Raw genomic sequence first — 15,102 nt, forward strand, 5'->3', positions numbered from 1 at the left:
GTAAGATAATTAACACAGAATAAACTCAAATATTTAACAAAAGAGCTGAGCTAAAATAAAGTGATATTAATAAAAATAATAATAATGTTCATACAAGAATCCCCTTTTTTAGAGATAACCATACAAAAAAAAGTCCATATTCAGAAAGGAAAATATAGTGACAAATTGATGTGCAGACGTAATAATCTTCTTCATAAGTGTTCAAAAACAGCCATATGAAAAGTGAACCTCGATCACCACCATTAACACTTCCATGACACTGCCACCTTAATAAAGAGTGCAGGCTTACCGACTTTAATGGACCTTCTAATTAAAGAAGTCTGCAGAACAAATGGCCAAACCACCCGGCCCGGGTTTTCCCAAGATGTTCCTAAGGGGGTTCCTCAAGGAAGGACAGACATTAAACTCATTAATCATCATCTCCATTGGATAATCATAGGCATAAAACTGAAAGCTTTGCAGTGTAAAAACCTTCAAGTGGTAGTAAAGGTGTTAATGTCACTTATACCTACAGGTAAGCTTATAGGGCTTACCGGTAAGTACAGAAAAATATCTCATAAACATGTACTGTTTAGGAGATATTTGCTTTAGCAGCACCAGTGAGGTCACCAGCGCATGCGCACTGTGCTTTCAATGGATGATTTTCATTCCATTGAAAGAGCTGTGCCATGGCCGTAACGCCCCCATGCATGGAGTCACGGGTGCCAATCGGGTGCCCACAGCCCGCGAACCCAAAAAGAAGACTAGGTGAAGATAGAAGCCCTGTCAACAGCCGCTGGTGGGCTCCCTTTTCAGGTAAGTCTATCATAATGTGCTAGTACGCTAGTAGTCTTTCATAATGTGCTAGTATGCAATGCGTACTAGCACACACTATGCCAATGACTTTCAGGGAGATTTTTTTTTGCGGTTTACTACCACTTTAAGCTAAGATCAGTAGGCCTTGCATTGCTTGGAAAGGGTCAACATCTTCCTCAGCAAGACTCCAATGCAGCAGCATACATTAAAATAAGGATTAATAACCTCCAGGGCAGCATTCAAATGTAACAGTACAGCACTCCATACAGGGGAAAATCTCAGAATGTTCCCACTGTGAATGTGCAAATATAAGATAGCACACACATGTGGAAACAGGGCTTGTTCATTTGTGCCAATCTTTGCCTTCAAATAATAGATAATACATTTTCTGAAAACTACAGATCTGAGAAAAATTTAATTAAAACTGTATTGTTAAAATATGAAACAGTTTTGCATGCGTATTGTTGGTCTTATGAAAAACTGGAGTACAGATGCCTCCACGTTTATTTTGACACTGATGTTAAACCTACTAGAATTAGGGTCCGTTCACACAGGGGCAACTCAGATCCGACTTCAGGTCGCCCCTAGTCGCCTCAGGTCGGACAACATTTAAAAATCAATGTAAGTGAATGAGAGCCGTCTTAATGCACGCTACTGAAGTCGCTCCGACTTCAGAAAAGGTTCCTGTACTACTTGAATCTGACTTGTAGGCGACCGGTACCCATTGATTTCAATGGAGGTCGCCTCCAAGTCGGATCTCCGTCTATACGGAGGCGACTCTGACAGCATTATCAGCTCTCAAGAGGGAACTCCACACCAAATTTATGAAAAAAAAATTGGCGTGGGTTCCCCCTCCGAGAGCATACCAGGCCCTTAGGTCTGGTATGAAATCTAAGGGGAAGCCCCAAGCCGAAAAAAACAGCGTGGGGGTCCCCCCAGATCCATACAAGACCCTTATCCGAGCACGCTACCCGGCCGGCCAGGAAAGGGGGTGGGGACGAGCGAGCGGCCCCCCTCCTGAGCCATACCAGGCCGCGTGCCCTCAACATGGGGGGTGCCTTAGGGAAGGGGGGGCGCTCGGCCCCCCCACCCCAAAGCACCTTGTCCCCATGTTGATGAGGACAAGGGCCTCTTCCCGACAACCCTGGCCGTTGGTTGTCGGGGTCTGCGGTTGGGGGGCTTATCGAAATCCGGGAGCCCCCTTTAATAAGGAGGCCCCCAGATACCGGCCCCCACCCTATGTGAATGAGTATGGGGTACAATAGGTACCCCTACCCATTCACCTGTGAAAAAAGTACAAAAAAACACAACACACAAGGGTTAAAATAGTTTATTGCACAGCTCCGGGGGTCTTTCGTCTTCGGGGTTCTTTTTTCGCCGGACTCCTCCGCTATCTTCTGCTAGCTCTTTTGCTAGCGGAGGAGCCCGGCTTCCTTCTTCGTCGCCGCCGCCCTCTTCTTCCGACTTCGGGGGTCTTGTCCCCCTCTTCAGTTCTTCTTGCCGGGCCACCGCTTCTTCTTCCAGCTCTTTTACTAGTGGTGGCCCGGTCTTCTGTCTCCGCCGTTGCCGCCGCCTTCCGTTCTTCTACTTTAATTTATATTGGACTCTATTTATTCATTTAATGTTTATTCTCTGTTCACTTCATGCACTTTATGGATTGAGACACGTTTTTTGGACCTTATTACAATTTTAGTATCTATTCAATTTTTTGCACTGTATGCACTTTATGGACTTAGACACAAACTTGGACTCTCTTGTATTCCTAGTAATTATTTATTTTCACTGTGTCTTCTTTTTATTTTATTATATTTTTAAAAATTTAATTTCACTGTATGCACCTTATCTGGATTATCCATTTATTCACATTGTATTGGATGGAACATTGTTGGATTGGCATTTATGCACTTTGGAAAGGGCACATTTAAAGGAATAGGTTTAGATTAGTTATATGTAGCCATCACTTTGGGCATTATTTATTGTTATATATTGATTTCATTTCACTTGATTGATTAATTTTTGTGGAGCACAACACCACTTATTTACCTGACATTCAGACAGGGAGCTGCCATTCGGCCCCGCCCCCTCTTCCCCTTATTGGCTAACTGACTTTAATTGACAGCCTTGTGAGCCAATGGCATGGCTGCTGTGTCTCAGCCTATCAGGAGGGAGAGTCCGGAACGGCTGAGGGATTTGTGGACCTCGCAGAGATGGGGGTCAGTGAAGTATTAGGAGGTGCTGGGGAGGCTGCTACATACAGAAGGCTTTTTATCTTAATGCATACAGTATAATGCATTAAGATAAGAAAAAACAAAACAAAAAACAAACAAAAAAAAACCTGCCTTTACAACTCCTTTAAGTACATGGATTTCAAAAAATTGAACAGTCATAAAGATGACTCAGTGGGGTTGATTTAATAAAACTGGATAGTGAAAAATCTGGTGCAACTGTGCATGATAGCAAATCAGCTTCTAATTTTAGCTTGTTCAATTAACCACCTCAATACAGTGCAGATACACCCCCTTCCTGACCAGACCAATTTTCAGCTTTCAGCGCTCTCACAGTTTGAATGACAATTACTCAGTCATCCTACACTGTATCCATATGAAACTTGCGTCCTTTTTTCCACACAAATAGAGCTTTCTTTTAGTGGTATTTAATCACTAGTGGGTTTTTTATTTTTTGTGCTATAAATAAAATAAAACGTAAATTTTGTGAAAAAAATGCCTTTTTCTTCGTTTCTGTCATAAATTTTTGCTAATTAGTAATTTTTCTTCATAAATTTTGGCCAAAATTTATACTGCTACATATCTTTGGTAAAAATAACCCACATTAGTATATATTATTTGGTCTTTGTGAAAGTTATAGAGTCTACAAACTATGGTGCCAATCACTATAAATTGATCACTTCTGATCAGGCCTTCAGTACATCAGGTGTACCTCATTTCTTGAGACACTAACAAGTCAGGAAAGTACAAATACCCCCCAAATGACCCCTTTTTACAAAGTAGACATCCCAAGGTATTAAGTAAGTAGCATGGTGAGTTTTTTTAAGATGTCATTTTTTCCCACAATTCTTTGCAAAATGAAGATTTTTTATTTTTTTTTTATTTTTTTTTACTAAATTGTCATATTATCAGGTTATTTCTCACACACAGCATATGCATACAACAAATTACACCCCAAAATACATTCTGCTACTCTTCCCGAGTACGGCGATACCACATGTGTAGGACTTTTACACAGCCTTGCCACATACAGAGCACTAACATTGATGTAGTACCTTCAGACGTTCTACGAGCAAAAATTACGCATCTCATTTCTCAACCACCTATTACACTTTTGAAGGCCCTGGAGTACCAGGACAATGGAATTTCCCATAAAATTACCCCATTTTGGAAAGCAAACACCCCAACGTATAGTCTGTGAGGCATAATGAGTCTTTTGAACGGTTCATTTTTTTCCAGAAGTTTTTGGAATATGTGGAAAATAATTAAAACGCATTTTTTTTTTACACAAAATTGTCAATTTATAAGATATTTCTAACACATAGCATGTATATAGCAAAAATTACACCCCAAAATACATTCTGCTACTCCTCCCGAGTATGGCGATACCACATGTGTAGGACTTTTACACAGCCTGGCCACATAGAGAGGCCGAACATTGAAGTAGTACGTTCAGGCGTTCTAGGAGCATAAATGACACATCTCATTTCATTCCTACCCATCACACTTTTGAAGGTCCTGGACCACCAGGACAGTGAAATTACCCACAAAATGGCCCCATTTTGGAAAGCAAACACCCCAACGTATATTCTATGAGACATGGGCTGCAAATAGGTACTCGGGTACTCTGATGGCCTGGTGACAGGTACTCGGGTACTCTAAAGGCCTGGTGACAGGTACTCGGGTACTCTGATGGTCTGGTGACAGGTACTCGGGTACTCTGATGGTCTGGTGACAGGTACTCGGGTACTCTGATGGTCTGGTGACAGGTACTCGGGTACTCTGACGGTCTGGTGACAGGTACTCGGGTACTCTGATGGTCTGGTGGCAGGTACTCGGGTACTCTGATGGCCTGGTGGCAGGTACTCGGGTACTCTGATGGCCTGGTGACAGGTACTCGGGTACTCTGATGGCCTGGTGACAGGTACTCGGGTACTCTGATGGCCTAGTGACAGGTACTCGGGTACTCTGATGGCCTGGTGACAGGTACTCGGGTACTCTGATGGCCTGGTGACAGGTACTCTGATGGTTTGGTGACTGGTATTTGGGTACTCTGAAGGGCGGTGACAGGTACTCATATGGACTGTGACAGGTACTCGGGTACTCAGATGGACTGTGACAGGTACTCTGGTACACAGATGGACTGGAACAGGTACTCGGGTACTCAGATGGGCTGTGACAGGTACTCGGGTACCCTGATGGACTGTGACAGGTACTCGGTACTCTAATGGACTGTGACAGGTACTTGGTACTCTAATGGACTGTGACAGGTACTCGGGTACTCTAATGGACTGTGACAGGTACTCAGTACTCTAATGGACTGTGACAGGTGCTCGGGTACCCTGATGGACTGTGACAGGTACTCGGGTACCCTGATGGACTGTGACAGGTACTCGGTACTCTAATGGACTGTGACAGGTACTCGGGTACCCTGATGGGCCGTGACAGATACTCGGGTACCCTGATGGGCCGTGACATGTACTTTGGTACCCTGATGGGCCGTGACAGGTACTCGGGTACCCTGATGTGCCGTGACAGGTACTCGGGTACTCTGATGTGCCGTGACAGGTACTCGGGTACTCTGATGTGCCGTGACAGGTACTCGGGTACTCTGGTGTGCCGTGACAGGTACTCGGGTACTCTGATGGGCTGTGACAGGTACTCGGGTACTCTGATGGGCTGTGACAGGACCTCGGGTACTCAGATGAACTGTGACAGGTACTCGGGTACTCTGATGGGCTGACAGGTACTCTGATGGGCTGTGACAGGTACTCAAATACTCTGATGGACTGTGACAGGTACTCTGATGGACTGTGATTGACAGGTACTATGAGGGGTGGTGACAGGTCCTCTTTATTGGGGGGGGGGGGCAATCAGTATGATTGGTGTACACTGTATGCGGTAACGAGATTCTTACCGCAATCTCCTCCTCACACACGATCGGTGTGTGAGGAGGAGAACCCGGTAACATCCCGTTACCGCAGTTTGTTTACATTTTTGTGATCGGCTGTGAAAGGATCACAGCCGATCACGTGGGTAAACAGCCGGCCAATGGCTGTTTACCAGCGTCGGTGACGAGCAGTGTTCCCGGGGAACACGCCGCCACCGACGTGCACGCGCAGCGCGCTCGCGATCGCGCGCATGCGCCGTGCACATTCGGGGTGTGACCATCTGTGATCGGCCGTGACTTCATCACGGCCGATCACGTGGTAAACAGCCATAACGAATGGCTGTTCACCCCCTTCGGTGGCGAGCGGTGTCTCCGTGACACGCCGCCACCGAAGAAACAGGGATGCGCGCGCTCGATCGCGCGCATTCCCTGTTTAAACGGGAGGCCGTCATATGACGGCCTCCCGCCACAATAGGTGCGCCGCCTGGCCGTCATTTGACGGCCGGCGGTCAGCAACTAGTTAATGTAGAACTATAGGCAAAAACGTTTTTTTTCATTTTGGATAGAGCGAGGGTGAGTTAGAACACCTGTCAATTTTTTTTTCCTCCATTAGTCTACCGTTGTGGAGATTTCCCTTCACTTCCTGTTCCACAGCCAAACAGGAAGTGAGAGAAAATCCCTTCAAATTAAGGGAATTCCTTGGGGACCCCCAGCACATCAGAACTAGTGTCCCTATTGGAAGATTTCCCCTCTATTACTTTTCTGGGGACAACCCAAGCTTTGGGATTTTCTTTCACTTTCACTTTCAATGATAATGATAAACAGGACAAATAGAAAGGGTGAATCCCCTTAATGAGAGCACAGACAGCAAAAAAAACAAAAAAAAAAAAAAAACAAATTGACAAGCTTTCTAATCTCTCTCCACTCTATCCAAAACTAAAAACAAGTTTTTCCTTTAGTTATACTTTAACCATTTAAAGTGGTGTTGCCACCAAAAAATGAAAAGCTGCTTAAAATTCATAAAAAAACAAAAAAAAAAATAATTGGGCAAAAAAATTTTTTTTACTCACCTCTAAATACCGGTTGCTAGGGGGTCCCTCGTAGTCTGCCTTCTTCATTGCCCGGGCTGGTGACATCACTTCCCCTTGCGCCGCACATTCACCTGTCCCAGGTGACTGTACGGCGTATAACGGCGCCCTGCAGAGCGGGGAACGAGGGGGGGGCTTCGTTCCCCCGTATCGCTGGACCCTGGGGCAGGTAAGTGTCCGATTATTAAAAGCCAGCAGCTGCAGTATTTGTAACTGCTGACTTTTAATTTTTTTTTTAAGGGGTACCCTACTTTAAGGACTGGAAGATTATGCCCCTTTAATGACCAGGCCATTTTTTGCGATACGGCACTGCGTCGCTTCAACTGACAATTGCGCGAACGTGCAATGCTGTATACAAACAAAATTGACATTCTTTTTTCCCACAAATAGAGCTTTCTTTTGGCAAAAAAAAAAAAATGCAATAAGTGTATATTGATTGGTTTGCGCAAAAGTTATAGCGTCTACAAAATAGGGGATAGATTTATGGAATTTTTTATTTAATTTTTTTTTACTAATAACGGTGGTGATCTGTGTTTTTTAATGAACTGCGACAGACAGATCGGACACTTTTGACACTTTTTTTGGGACCATTGACATTTATCAATCGTGCTATAAAAATGCACTAATTACTGTGTAAATGTCACTGGCAGGGAAGGGGTTAACACTAAGGGCAATCGAGGGGTTAATTGTGTTCCCTCGTGTGTGTTTCTAACTATGGGGGGATGGAACTGACTGCAGGAGGAGACAGATCCCTGTTCCTATTTACTAGGAACAGCAGATCTGTCTCTTCCTGCTCTGGCTCTCGTGCCTGTGATCACAATTAGCGGCCATCGGCTTCACTCATCAGGGGCCCCAGCATGTGCTTGATGTGGCTCTTAAAGGAGTCGACGTACCAGTGTGCTGATTCGCGGGAGCTGTTCGGCAAGTGGTTAAGCTTTGACAAAATGAAAACTGGAAACTGATTGGTTTCTATGCACAGCTGCACCAGATTTTGCATTCTCCAGTTTTAGTAAATCAACCTCAGCATCACCAAAAAATGTGAAACCTTTTTTCCTTCTGATGATAAATTCTAAGCAAGTTCAACTTGTTATTCATGTATTTGTTTTTTCAATAAAGACTGCTTTAATAGTATACTGCGTTGTAAAAACTGCTGTATTTGCTATATAGTTGACAAGGTATAATCAGACATCCCAATCTGCAAAAACGAATTTCATGGAGGGGGCAAACTCATTTCAAGGAGGTGGTACTCCACACACGCCCTCCCACCAATTTACCAGAACTAGAGAAAGATCAAATGAAATGGAATCAGTATACAGAGATTTACGTCTTCTGAAAGATATTAAAGGAACACTCTAACCACCATGACTGCTTGAAATGGGTAGGGGGGCTGAGAGAGAAAGAGAAGTGGGACTTAGGGAGAGGACGGGGGTGCTGAGAGAGGGGGTTCTTAGAGAGGGGGTTCTTAGAGAGGGGAGTGCTGAGAGAGGGGAGGGCTGAGAGAAGGGGTACTGAGAGAGTGGGGTGCTGAGAGAGGGGGTGCTGAGAGAGGGAAGGGCTGAGAGAGGGGGTGCTGAGAGAGAGAGAGAGAGAGAGAGAGGGGGGGGGAGTGAGGGGGGTGAGAGAGTCTATCTGCAGCCTGCAGGCCTGTATGTGTATGATGATGGTACAGTACATTCCATTCCATGCCAGTCTGTCTTCTTGTGAACATCGATTTTGATCTTTTCAGCCATTCAGCTGCTCTTGGCCATCCTCAGTGCCCCAAGTCAGCCTGTCCTCGCTCTGGGCTTCACGTGACGCTAGAGAGCGGAGGAAGTTGGAGCAATCCATGTTGCTCTGGAAGCGCGGGGTACGGTACGATGCGCCCACCCCACTGCTTCTCGCCTCTTCGGGGGCAGGATCAAGAAGGAGGAGGCAGTGCTGGTGGAGCTCTTCTTCCGAATCCCAGGCTCTCTCAAGCTCGCCCACCTATCTGCCCCTGGCTCACTGATTACTGCCATGTGTGGCGATGGATGCCCGGCTGGCGGCCACCTGCACCCAAAGGGCGATGCGGTGCTGATTGCTGCCGTAGTGCCACCAGCCCCGCTCCTATTTGCCCCTGCTAGATGGCCATCACACTGGGCACAGTACAGCAGTGCTCCTTTAAGTTTTTCACCCGGCCCCAGGGCGGAAACCCCGCCTGTCTCCTCCCACACTATGCTACTGATCACATAGCCACCAGACAGGGGAGGGGTAGAGGGCGAGGCACAGCCACTGACAAACTCCAGGTGCCTCTCTCCTCTCAATGCCTGGAGAGTTGATAAGCCTGTGGCCCTGGATCATCCCTGCAGCAGGGATATTGCCCGCCACTTGCAGGTGCCCAGAAGCCGCAGCTGAAATGTGGGAGACTTGGGATGTCTGTATATTAATTATGTTATCAATCATTTCATAACATCTAACATGTACAGTTTCTAAATTTATTTTTTTTGTTTTTTTTGTTTTTTTCAGGAAAACCATATGAAAAAGATATAGTATGCCAGCAATTTAAATATTTAGGAAAAGAAAACTTTGCTGCCCTGTAAGTTGAAATTAAAAAGTGCATCCATTTCCACATGATCAACTCTAAAACTATGAAATGCTGAATATGAATGTTTGATTAATGGTACTGATAAAAAAGAGATGCCCTACAAATAAATTCTGTCTTGGTGAGCACATTCATCAATGTACATTGTCCAGGTTTAATTAAATGTCAGTGGCATTGTAAAAGCTGTATTAGATGACTACTTATGAAAGTAATTACACGTTGTAACATTTTCTTGTGGTGAAAAAAAAGATGATTTAACACATTAATGGAAATGTAATAAGCATTGAGTGATGTTTAATTATATTTTAGAAAATGCTAGTTTTAGTTAAGACATACCATAAATTTAGCACAACAGTTGATTTGTCAATTTTTCTATTATTTTAAATGAAATGTTTGCAGCCAATTTAAAGTTGATCCAATGCACTAGTGCTTTGTTTTGATAAGTTAGCGCATTACCAGTACACACACTGCTTTATATTATTTATTTATATTTACTGTGCTTATTTCATTTACTATGATAATCACATTTTGGTAAGCATTACCAATATCATCTATATGTTTTTTACTAGAAAAATAATTTTGTAGTAGGTACATGCCACACAATGCTGTTTGTTAATTCTTAAAGTGAGCTTGTGTTTGCCCATGATGAGTGCCCCCTCCTGCGCATTCATACATAAAGTGCCTCATGCATAAACCACATCTGCTGTCTGCCAGTCCTAGAGTTAATTTTTCACCCAGGCTCCTCTAAGGCCCCTTTCACACGGGGCGGATCAGTAATGATCCGCCCGTGATGATCCGCTTGCTCAGCGGAGATCACTCCGTTGTCCCCGCTGAGACGGCGGCGGACAGGGCGGGCTCCGCACACGTGCAGGGACCACCCTGTCAGCTCTCCACTCTCCTCTCTGGGGATCGGATGAGCACAGACCGTCTGTCCGTGTTCATCAGATCCGCTCTGCAGAGGGATAGAAAAATAGGATTTTCCTCCGTCTGCAGAATCGGACAGTAGCGGAGGCGGACAATAGCGGGTGTCTGCAGATGTTCATCCGCAGACACCCGCCATCCCATAGGGATGCATGTATGTCCGTATTTCATCCGCAAACGGATGGATGAAATATGGACATAATGTCTGCATGTGTGAAAGGGGCCTAAAGGGCCCAAAATCCTTGATGATCACAAACCTGCAGCAGATCGCGGTGGGGAGAGTGCTGATCAACCATGTGCCTATGTTTCCCAGAAGTGTATGGGGTGGACTCTGTGGCAAGTCTTTTTCAAAAATTTGCCTTGTTGAAGTGTGCACAAATAGAAAAGGCCATAAGAATGTATGTTACACTAATTGATCTATGAAAAGACTCCTTAGCAGTTTCTCTGATCTGTTTAAGAGGGGGAAGTTTCATTTTATACCATGGGTACTTGTACTGATCTTGCAAAAACTTTAGGTACAAGAGCCAATGGATTTATTATAAAACCTATTGTGACAGAATGTCCCACACTCTTCTTGAGTACTTCCATCAGTATATATTACTTCATCAGAGGTATATTGCTTCCTAAGTAGGGATGAGCCGAACAACCCCCAGTTCAGTTCACAGCAGAACATGCGAACAGGCAAAAAATGTGTTCGAACACGGGAACAACGTTAAAGTCTATGGGATACGCATGTGAAAAATCAAAAGTAACAATTTTAAAGGCTTATATGCAAGTTATTGCCATAAAGTATTTGGGGACACAGGTCCTGCCCCAGGGGGCATGTAGCAATGCAAAAAAAAGTTTAAAAAAATTGTTTTCGGGAGCAGTGATTTTAATAATGCTTAAAGTGAACCAATAAAAATGTAATATTCCTTTAAGTATTGTGCAGGGGGGGGTCCTTAGTATGCCTGTAAAGTAGCATATTTTTCCCGTGTTTAGAACAATACTACAGCAAAATTAAATTTCTAAAGGAAAAAATTTAGTTTAAAACTACTCACAGCTGTAATGTATTGTCAGGTCCTGCCAATATTGATGAAAATCATTGAAAAAAATGGCATGTGCCCCCCCCCCCCCCAGTCAATTATCAGGCTCTTTGGGTCTGGTATGGATATTAAGGGGAACCCTGCACCCAAATTTAAAAAAACAATGGAGTGGGGGTCCCCCATGCCCCCGGGCACTATATACTCTGCACAGTAGTATTTATACTATACGGACTGCCCTATATACTCTGCAGAAAATTGGGCATTAGGTGTTGATGGTACCAGAACGCTGTAAGCCGTCACAATTAGCCCTGGTACACATGGTTGGACATTCCGACCACAAAATCTGTCTTATTTTTTCGGATGGATTTTGTCTGAAACTGGTGTTGCATACACATGGTAGGACAAAGTTGTCGGAAAATCCGATCGTTCATTCATTACGAAGGGACTAAGTTCAGGCTAGTAGCCAATAGCTTTGGTCTTGTAATTTGATCTGAGCATGCGTGGCACTTTGTCCGATCGGAATTCTCTACAAGCGATCGGACAAAGTCAGATTGGATCATGTTGGCGGAAAATTTTATATCCAGCTCTCAAACTTTGTTGGTCGGACATTCCGACGGAAAAAGTCAGATGGAGCCCACACACCCATTATCCGACAACACGGTCCGATCGGACATTTTCCGTCGGAATGTCCTACGGTGGTACTCTTGGTGAGCGCAGGAATTGTCCCTGCTGTGAAATATTATAACAAAAATTGTAATTACATGCCCCTGTTAAACAGGGGCAGAAAAATTGGGCCTTGGGTGGTGGTGGTGCCCTAAACCAAAAATATTGTTGGAAGCTTGCATCATCAAGATTGAGGAGGAATAGGATAGTAAGCATAGGCAGTCTTCAAGGGATCCCACATCCATAGCAAATTCAATAAGTTACATCAGCTTTTTATGAATGCTTATCAACGGAGTCTGTGGACAGGCGCACACTTCGATCCATTACAAACTTTCCAGCAGCACTGAATGTGCGATCAGAAAGCATGCTGGATGCAGGATAGGCCAGTAGCTCAATTGCATATTAAGCAAGTTCTGGCCAGTGGTCTATCCTCAAGACCCAGTAACCCAGTGGAATGCTGTGTTGGAAAGGTATTCAAGTCTGCTCCTGCCCCTAGATATTCCTGCACCATGTAATGCAGATGCTGGCAATGGTTGCTTGAACCAATCAGACCATGGAGCTGAGGACTGAAAAAATGTTTAAAGGCATCAGTCAGTCAGCCACCTTCTCCACCACTCTTCCTCTGACTGAACAAAGCATCAGCAACACATTGTCCAACACCAGGAAATTGTAACCTCCCAGGGCCTGGAAATGCATTGCACAAACCTTTCTTCAAGGCCCCCCGAACATGTTTCATCCTCTGCTCCCTCTGCGAAGGCAGGATGAGTTCTGTAACCTTATCCTTGTAACGTGGATCAACAAGGGTTGCTAGCCAGTAATGATCCCTCTCCTTTATACCATGAATCCATGCAGCGTAAGTTTGCAGAGGCATTCGATTCTGAGTCCTCTGGGTCACTAAGGATCACATGCCAGCCACGTACAACTCCTTTTTCCTTCTTGGGACTGAAAACTATCCCTTGAAGACTTCTTCTGAGTGTTATCCTCTACATCTATGCGGACACAATCCTCCTCTTCCTCCACTTCTTCCTGTGTGTTTGAGAGGCCAGCAGGAATGCTATCTGGATAAAGGGGGCCTTGAGAGGTAAGGAAGTCCTCCTCTTCCTCCCGCTGTTCTGCCTCAAGTGCCCTGTCCATGATTCCATATAGCGTGTGCTATAGGAAGACTAGAGGGACAGTGTCACTGATGCATGCATTGTCGCTGCTTACCATCCGTGTGACCTCCTCAAATGGTGACAGGACAGTGCATGCATCCTTGATCAGTAGCCACAGGAGTGGCAAAAAGAAGCCAAGCTCCCCTGACCTTGTCCTGGTGCGAGGGCATAGGTACTCATTGATGGCCCTCTGCTGTGTGTGCAGCATTGCCACTGTTGAGTTCCACCTGGTGGACATGTCACAAATGAGGCGGTTGGTGGGAAGCTTGCATTCCCTTTGAATGTCAGCCAGCCGAGAACTGGCATTATATGACCGGCGGAAGTGACCACAGACTTTTCTGGCCTGCCTCAGGAGATCCTGTAAGCCTGGGTACCTGCTCAAGAACTGCTGCATCACCAAATTTAGGATGTGTGCCAAACATGGAACATGAGTCAAGTGTCCCTGTCAGAGGGCGGAGAGAAGGTTGATACCATTGTCGCATACAACCATTCCTGGCTGAAGCTGGCGTGGCATCAACCACCTCTGAGCCTGCCCCTGTAGAGCTGACAGAATCTCTGCCCCAGTGTAGCTCCTGTCCCCTAAGCATACCAACTCAAGCACCACATGGCATCTTTTTGCCTGACTGCATGCGTAGCCCCTTGAAAGCTTGCGGAGCACTGCTGGTTCAGAGGATAAATCTGCAGAAGAGGCGATAGAGGAAGAAGAAGAAGAAGTGGGGTGGAGGAGAGAGCTGTGACAGAATCACCGCTAGCTTTTTGTAGACATGGTGGCGGAACAAGCTCCAACAATACTGAACCCTTTCCTGCATCCTTCCCAGCTTCCAGTAGAGTTACCCAGTGTGCTGTGAAGGAAAGGGCATGTCTCTTCCCATGCCTGCTGGACCACCCTGTCCAACTAGGCCAAAACATTGCCTTCCACATGGCGGTAGAGAGCTGGAATGGCCTTCCATGAACAAAATGGTGTTTTTCCTCTCAGTGGCTCTCGGGTCCTCTCGTTGACTCTCAGCGGCTCTCGGATCCTCTCGGTGGCTCTCGGTGCCGAGAGTAGCTGAGTGTACTCAGCTTGGCTCACAGTCATGCCCAGTCCCTGTGTTATGTCCATCATAGGGCGGGACTGAGCGTCACTGTGAGCAGAGCCAAGCCGAGTACACTCAGCTATATATCTCGGTGGGGCCCCCTGTTGGGCGGGGCCCATGGGCTTGAGCCCAGTCAAGCCCAGTGGTAAGTCCAGCCCTGATGATTCTATATACATATATATTAATACACTGCCTGCACTGACTGAATATCGAGTAAACACTGAACATATAGACTATGCTAAATGCAGAGTATATATACAGGGCCGGTGCTACCACTAGGCAAACTAGGCAACCGCCTAGGGCGCACTGCTGCCTAGGGGCGCCCGGCCACTGGTTTCCCTCTGCAGGCTGCAGCATGTAACTAACTCAGTCTCAGGCAGCTGCTCTGTCCGACCGGTAATTAGGTTTCGCCAAGGGTGTCAAAAATCCTTGCACCAGTCCTGTATTGTGTGTGTGTGTGTGTGTGTATGTGTATATATAGATATATATATAGCACTTAATCCCGAAGGAGCTGCTGGTAATTATTTGGGCTTGTACTCTGCTCTTGCTCCCTCCTTGACACAGCTGTATAGTGCTATTGATGCGAAACCCAATGGCAACAACCCCACAATAACATCAAATATTGTATTTGTACCGTTACCTGAACTCCTCTTGCTGGAAAGCTAGGAAACAATCTCACGCCAATCGTGCTTTAACCAACCAAAAATG

The 15,102-nt window shown here is 45.5% G+C and overlaps 1 protein-coding gene across 1 annotated transcript in view; it reads left to right on the forward strand.

Moving 5' to 3' along the window:
- The window catches only part of GC (GC vitamin D binding protein), a 202,612-nt gene that overhangs the window by 80,891 nt on the left and 106,619 nt on the right, over positions 1 to 15,102 (forward strand). Inside the window, exon 2 of the mRNA XM_077476444.1 lies at positions 9,483 to 9,552. Coding sequence (XP_077332570.1) covers positions 9,483 to 9,552 — 70 coding nt within the window. The remainder of the gene's footprint in view (positions 1 to 9,482; positions 9,553 to 15,102) is intronic.

The sequence above is a fragment of the Lithobates pipiens genome, unplaced genomic scaffold (genome assembly GCF_037356315.1).
Source record: "Lithobates pipiens isolate NorthernLeopardFrog02 unplaced genomic scaffold, aLitPip1_a1.2 Scaffold_13, whole genome shotgun sequence".
NCBI classification, from domain to species: domain Eukaryota; kingdom Metazoa; phylum Chordata; class Amphibia; order Anura; family Ranidae; genus Lithobates; species Lithobates pipiens.